The sequence below is a fragment of the Salvelinus sp. IW2-2015 genome, linkage group LG36 (genome assembly GCF_002910315.2).
Source record: "Salvelinus sp. IW2-2015 linkage group LG36, ASM291031v2, whole genome shotgun sequence".
Lineage (NCBI taxonomy): Eukaryota > Metazoa > Chordata > Actinopteri > Salmoniformes > Salmonidae > Salvelinus > Salvelinus sp. IW2-2015.
The window spans coordinates 34431480-34439322 of record NC_036875.1 but is presented as its reverse complement, the minus strand read 5'-3'; the positions used below and the strand labels follow the sequence as shown (position 1 = coordinate 34439322).

Sequence of the window (7843 nt, the reverse complement as noted above, 5' to 3'; positions counted from 1 at the left end):
TCAGGCATTGAGCCAGCATACAGAGATGGTCTGATCAGGCATTGGGCCAGCATACAGAGATTGTCTGATCAGGCATTGGGCCAGCATACAGAGATGGTCTGATCAGGCATTTCTAGCGGTTTCTCTCCTTGCAGACAAGAATTTGGCTAAGCCAGTGCTCCTCTTGAAATAAGAGGTCTGATTGTTTGATAGATACTGGCAAACCTTTATCTAGAGACAATTTTGGCTCCAGTCTGGAAGTCTCAGGCTCTGTTTGAAAGGAGCTGTGCAGTTTCATTTGACTGTGGGGTCAGACCCATACGGTAGGAGGAAATTGAGCTCTGTGAGGGCTCTGAGGCCTCTACTGTAGGAAAACAACAAAGGCCTTTGATGTTGAGTGATTTACATGAGCTGGAGCACTCTGTGCAGCTGCACAGTTTTATTTGTGCTGAGGAGACAGCCGGCTTGAACCACAGGGTTAGAGGGGTGGTTTTAAGGGCAATATTCATAGCCTTCAGTATCCATAGCTGTTAACCCCCCTCCCCCTTAATTGACTAGAATGGTTTGACCCAGCATACTCCGATTCTAGGCAGGACCAAAGTGTGACAGCGTGATGGGGATGCAAATAGAACTCTGCACGAACACTCCTTAACTTATAGCATGCTTCCCCTGCCTACAGTCTTTCTCTCTTTCTCTGTTTTGTGTGCTTTCAGAGTAGAAGTACGTGTAGAAGTCAGAGTATTAGACTATATCTCAGCATGTGTGTTTTCTAGCCTGCCTGTCTCTCACCTTACCTCACCTTGTAATCCTGTGTGTTTTCCTGCGTTAACAGCCGTCTCTTTCTCCACCTCCCTGTCCCTTGTGTCTCTCCCATTTTCTTCCTCTGTCTGTCTTCCCTGCTATGTGGCTGTATGTTGCCTCTCTCTGTGTACATCACCACCTGTAGGAAGGAGGTATGGCATAATGTGTCCCCTCAGTAACGACCCCTCGTCCTCGGCCCTGTCTGCAGGCTTCCAGATCCACACCCCAGACGCACTGGGGAGGACCTGTCTACACGCTGCCGCCGCTGGGGGGTGAGTCTCTCTCTTTCTCTGTGTGTGTGTCTGAGTAAGGTAAATACCTGCACACTATTGTGTATGCTCCTGTACATTATTTCAACATTTCTGTCAGAAGGGCTTCATCAGGTGTCTGTCGTCTGTTGGTGTCTATGAATTTCTCTTTCTGGCACTGCACTCTTCAAAACACAATTTGTCATGATTCTAAAACTGCTCCCTCTCCCCCTGTCTCGTTCTGCAGTAATGTGGAGTGTGTGAAGTTGCTTCTGAGCAGCGGTGGGGACCACAACCGGAGGGACAAGTGTGGCAGGTGAGTTCTCTTAGAGGACAGGTAGAAGGGTGGGCAGATGAACAGGGCATTAGTGGGGCGGTGAAGTGATGTGTATAGATGATGTTGATAGCTGGTTCTAACTGGGAACTAAATGAGACAAGGAGTTCCTCTCTCCAGTTCCTGTGTAGGTGTGTTTGTGTGACCAGAGCAATTTCCCCTCAACTCTGACTCAACATTTGATCAAATCAAAGTTTATTGGTCGCGTACACAGATGAGCAGGTGCTATGGCAAGTGCAGTGAAATGCTTATGTTACTAGCTCCAACAGAACATTAGAATGTCTCGCAAATACACACATCATAGTAGAAATCTAAACAATCGAATTAGATATATTAGTGAGCATGTGTGAGAATGCAGAATATAAATATGTGCTGTGTATAGACAGTATATCAGTATTTCATCATACTAATATTGTGTTGCAACCCCCCGCCCCCCCTTTTGCCCTCAGAACAGCCTCAATTCGTGACATCTACAAGGTGTCGAAATTGTTCCACAGGGATTCTGGCCCATGTTGACTCCAATGATTCCCACAGTTGTGTCAAGTTGGCTGGATGTGCTTTAGGTGGTGGACCATTCTTGATACACACGGGAAATTGTTGTGTGTGAAAAACCCAGCAGCGTTGCAGTTCTTGACACAAACCGGTGCACCTGGCACCTACTACCATGCCCTGTTCAAAGGCACTTAAATATTTTGTTTTGCCCATTCACCCTCTGAATGGGACACATACACAAACATGTCTCGATTGTCTCAAGGCTTAAAAATCCTTCTTTAACCTGTTTCCTCCCCTTCATCTACACTGATTGAAGTGGATTTCAATAAAGGATCATATCTTTCACCTGGTCAGTCTATGTCAAGGAAAGAGCAGGCGTTCTTAAAGCTGCAATATCAAATCACTGTGGATGTAACTTTTTGGATGACCCAACCAAATTCATATAGAAAAGGGAGTAATAGATCTGTCATTCTCATTGAAAGCAAGTCTAAGAAGCGGTAGATCTGTTCTATGTGCACTATTTCTATGCTTCCCATTTTATTTTTTTCAGTTTTGTTCACCAGCTTCAAACAGCTGATAAAACATTACTGTTGGTTATGGAAAATATATTTCACAGCGGTTTAGATGGTACAATGATTCTCACAAATACACTTGCTTGTTTTGTCACATAAACTGAAAGTATGCAAACTATTACAATGTAGGAACCAGGAAATGGCGGAACGATTTCTGCATAGTGCATCTTTAATGTTTTGTATACTCAGTGTACATACACAGTGAGTAAACAACAGTATATAAACAGAATATGAGGTGACCAGTGTTCAATGGCTCTATATTAGGGCTGGAAATTGCCAGTGACCTCATGATAGGATATTATCACTGTACTTAGGTGTCGATGCGATATATATTGCGATTCAATACAACGGTTTTATTGCGATTTGATGTTCCAAACATATTGCTCACTCTATGTCTGCTGCAGAGAGACGAGAGAGAGCCATAATAAAAACACATTTTGATCATTCATGGAAATAAAAGTACTTAAAACATTGACTCACTATTTTAAAAAAAAGATGGAGAACAAGCTGTAGGATGAGAAATACCGGAGATGCTTGGAGTCAAAGTACGATATAATATCGTTCAAAATAATATTGCAATATTTAACTATTGATTTCACCCCCCCATTACTACTTGATATGCATGGGGCATTAGTCTCAAGGTGCAGGCCTGAGTACCGGCCAGGTAGCCGGCTAGTGATGGCTGTCAAACAGTCTGATGGTCTGGGGATAGAAGCTGTTTAACAGTCTGATGGTCTGGGATAGAAGCTGTTTAACAGTCTGATGGTCTGGGATAGAAGATAGAAGCCCTGTTAAACAGTCTGATGGCTGGGATAGAAGCTGTTTAACAGTCTGAATGGCTCTTGGGGATAGAAGCTGTGTTAAACAGTCTGATGGTCTGGGATAAGAAGCTGTTTAACAGTCCTTGATGGTCTGGGGATAGAAGCTGCTGTTGAACAGTCTGATGGCCTGGGGATTAGAAGCTGTTTAACAGTCTGATGGCCTGGGATAGAAGCTGTCAAACAGTCTGAATGGTCTGGGGATAGAGACTGTTAAACAGTCTGATGGTCTGGGGATAGAAGCGTTTAACAGTCTGATGGTCCTGGGGATAGAAGCTGTTTAACAGTCTGATGGTCTGGGGATAGAAACACTGTTTAACAGTCTTGGATGGTCTGGGATAGTAACGAAAACTCGTTTAGTACATCAGTCTGATGGTGTCTGGGTGGGGATAGAAACTGTTTCTCAGTCGATGGTCTGGGGATAGAGACTGTTAACAGTCCTGATGGTCTGGGGGATAGAAACTGTTTAACAGTCTGATGGTCTCTGGGGACTAGAAACTGTTTCTCTAGTCTGATTTTGATGGTCGGGTGATAGAAGTTTTCAGCTGTGTTAAAGCGTGCAGTCAAAGTCCGATGGTCGGGATAGAAACTGTTAACAGTTCTGATGGTTCTGGTGATAGAAGCTGTTCAACAGTCCTGATGGTCTGGTGATAAGAAGCTGTTCAACAGTCTGATGGTCTGGGGATAGAAGCTGTTTAACAGTCTGATGGTCTGGGGATAGAAAACTGTTTAACAGTCTGATGGTCTGGGGATAGAAACTGTTTAACAGTCTGATGGTCTGGGGATAGAAACTGTTTTAACAGTCTGATGGTCTGGGGATGAAACTGTTTAACAGTCTGATGGTCTGGTGATAGAAGCTGTTCAACAGTCTGATGGTCTGGGGATAGAAACTGTTTCTCAGTCTGATGGTCTGGGGATAGAAACTGTTTAACAGTCTGATGGTCGGGGATAGAAACTGTTTAACAGAGTCTGATGGTCTGGGGATAGAAACTGTTTCTTCCTCAGTCTGATGGTCTGGTGATAGAAGCTGTTCAACAGTCTGATGTTCTGGGGATAGAAACTGTTCTCAGTCTGATGTCTGGGATAGAAGCTGTTTACAGTCTGATGGTCTGGGGATAGAAACTGTTCAACAATCTGATGGTCTGGGGATAGAAACTGTTTCTCAGTCTGATGGTCTTGGTGATAGAAGCTGTTCAACAGTCTGATGGTCTGGGGATAGAAACTGTTTAACAGTCTGATGTCTGGGGATAGAAACTGTTTCTCAGTCTGATGGTCTGGGGATAGAAACTGTTTAACAGTCTGATGGTCTGGTGATAAGAAGCTGTTCAACAGTCTGATGGTCTGGTGATAGAACTGTTCAACAGTCTGATGCTGGGGTAGAAGCTGTTTAACAGTCTGATGGTCTGGGGATAGAAACTGTTTAACAGTCTGATGGTCTGGGGATAGAAACTGTTTAACAGTCTCGATGGTCTGGTATAGAAGCTGTTCAACAGTCCTGATGGTCTGGGGATAGAAGCTGTTTAACAGTCTGATGGTCTGGGGATAGAAGCTGTTCATACAGTCTAATGGTCTGGTGATAGAAGCTGTTCAACAGTCTGATGGTCTGGGGATAGAAACTGTTTCTCAGTCTCTCGGTCCAGCTTTGATGCACCTGTACTGTCTCTGTCTGTTAGATGGTAGCAGAGGGAACAGACCGTGGCTCGGGTGGCTGAGGTTCTTAATGATCTTCTGACCTTCTCTTTGACACAGTTCTGTAAATGCCCTGGAGGGCAGGCAGCGTGGGCCCAGTGATGCGTTGGGCTGACCACGTCTCCCTCTGGATTGCCATGCGGTTGAGGGCGATACAGTTGTTGTACCATGCAGTGATACAGCCTGACAGAATGATCTCAATGGTTCATCTGTTGAAGTTCCTGAGGGTCTTAGGGGAATGCCGAATTTCGCGGTTGTGCCTTCTTCACCACAGGTGTCGGTGTGGTGGATGATTTCAGCATAGTGGAGGTGTTGTTGTCTACCCCTCGTGTGTTGAGAATCAGCATAGTGGAGGTGTTGTTGCCTAGCTACCCTCTGTGTTGAGGATCAGCATAGTGGAGGGTTGTTGTCTACCTCTGTGTTGAGATCAGCATAGTGGAGGTGTTGTTGCCTAGCTACCCTCTGTGTTGAGGATTAGCATAGTAGAGGTGTTGTTGCCTAGCTACCCTCTGTGTTGAGGATCAGCATAGTGGAGGTGTTGTTGCCCAACCTCTGTGTTGAGGATCAGCATGTGGAGGTGTTGTTGCCTACCTCTGTGTTGAGGATTAGCATAGTAGAGTGTTGTTGTCTACCCTCTGTGTTGAATCGCCATAGTGGAGGTGTTGTTGCCAGCTACCCTCTGTGTTGAGGATTAGCATAGTAGAGGTGTTGTTGCCTAGTACCTCTCTGTGTGAGGATCAGCATAGTGGAGGTGTTGTTGCCTACCCTCTGTGTTGAGGATCAGCATGTGAGGTGTTGTTGCCTACCCTCTGTGGTTGAGGATTAGCATAGTAGAGGTGTTGTTGCCTAGCTACCCTCTGTGTTGAGAATCAGCATAGTAGAGGTGTTGTTGTCTACCCTCGTGTTGAGGATCAGCATAGTGGAGGTGTTGTGTTTCTACCCTCTGTGTTGAGGATCAGCATAGTGGAGGTGTTGTTGCCTACCCTCTGTGTTGAGGATCAACATAGTGGAGGTGTTGTTGCCCTACCCTCTGTGTTGAGGATTAGCATAGTAGAGGTGTTGTTGCCTAGCTACCCTCTGTGTTGAGGATCAGCATAGTGGAGGTGTTGTTGCTAGCTACCCTCTGTGTTGAGGATCACGTAGTGGAGGTGTTGTTGCCTACCCTCTGTGTTGAGGATCAGCATAGTGGAGGTGTTGTTCCTAGCTACCCCTCTGTGTTGAGGATCAGTGTAGGGAGGTGTTGTTGTCTACCCTCTGTGTTGAGGATCAGCATAGTGGAGGTGTTGTTGCCTAGCTACCCTCTGTGTTGAGGATTAGCATAGTGGAGGTGTTGTTGCCTAGCTACCTCTGTGTTGAGGATCAGCATAGTGGAGGTGTTGTTTGCCTAGCTACCCCTTGTGTTGAAGATTATGTAGAAGTTTTTTGTTCCTACCCTGTGTTGAGGATCAGCATAGTGGAGGTGTTTTGCCTAGCTACCCTCTGTTGTTGAGGATCAGCATAAGTGGGGTGTTGTTGTCTACCCTCTGTGTTGAGGATCAGCAATGTGGAGGTGTTGTTGCCTAGCTACCCTCTGTGTTGAGGATTAGCATAGTAGAGGTGTTGTTGCCTACCCTCTGTGTTGAGGATCAGCATAGTGGAGGTGTTGTTGCCTAGCTACCCTCTGTGTTGAGGATTAGCATAGTAGAGGTGTTGTTGCCTCTACCCTTGTGTTGAGGATCAGCATAGTGGAGGTGTTGTTTGTCTAGATGCCTACCTCTGTGTTGAGGATCAGCACAGTAGAGGTGTTGTTGCCTAGCTACCCTCTGTGTTGAGGATCAGCACATAGTAGGAGGTGTTGTTGCCTACCCTCTGTGTGAGGATCAGCGTAGTGGAGGTGTTGTTGCCTAGCTACCCTCTGTGTTAGGATCAGCACAGGAGGTGTTGTTGCCTAGCTACCCTCTGTGTTGAGGATCAGCCAGTAGAGGTGTTGTTGCCTACCCTCTGTGTTGAGGATCAGCATAGTGGAGGTGTTGTTGTCTACCCTCTGTGTTGAGGTTAGCCATAGTGGAGGTGTTGTTGCCACTACCCTCTGTTTGAGGATCAGCACAGTAGAGGTGTTGTTGCCTAGCTACCCTCTGTGTTGAGAATCAACATAGTGGAGGTGTTGTTGCCTACCCTCTGTGTTGAGGATCAGCATGTGGAGGTGTTGTCGCCTAGCTACCCTCTGTGTTGAGAATCAGCATAGAGGAGGTGTTGTTGCCTAGCTACCCTCTGTGTTGAGGATCAGCGTAGTGGAGTGTGTTGTTGCCTAGCTACCCTCTGTGTTGAGGATCAGCATAGAGGAGGGTGTTGTTGCCTAGCTACCCTCTGTGTTGAGGATCAGCATAGTGGAGGTGTTGTTGCCTAGCTACCTCTGTGTTGAGGATCAGTATGTGGAGGTGTTGTTGCCTACTACCCTCTGTGTTGAGGATCACAGCATAGTGGAGGTGTTGTTGCCTAGCTACCCTCTGTGTTGAGAATCAGCGTAGTAGAGTGTGTTGTTGCCTAGCTACCCTCTAATCTACTCGTTCTTCTTCATTTTTTTTTGGGGCTCCAGTAAGGTGTGGTGACTCAACTCAATGTCTAGCGTATAACACTGTCCTTCTGTGTGTGTGTGTCTCTCTGTGTGTCTCTCCCTCTCTAGGACTCTCTCCACTATGCGCAGCCAGTCGTCACTACCAGTGCCTGGAGACCCTGGTGTCGTGTGGGACCTGCATTAATGCCACTGACCAGTGGGGGCGCTCTGCTCTGCACATCCTGCTGCCTCCGACCTGGACAGAAGGTGATCTTCACTGATCAGACTTAGGAACGAATCCTAACTTCCACTTAAGATTTCAATTCGCGATATAGTCATGCATTGATGTAAATGGGAGACTCAGTGAAAATGTTACT

General features: G+C 46.2%; 1 protein-coding gene across 1 annotated transcript in view; it reads left to right on the top strand.

Annotated features, from left to right (window-relative positions):
* Positions 1-7843, top strand: part of LOC111959504 (serine/threonine-protein phosphatase 6 regulatory ankyrin repeat subunit B) — a 70172-nt gene that overhangs the window by 40156 nt on the left and 22173 nt on the right. The window contains 1 exon segment of the mRNA XM_070437639.1: positions 1276-1344. Within this exon segment, the coding sequence (XP_070293740.1) occupies positions 1276-1344 (69 nt within the window).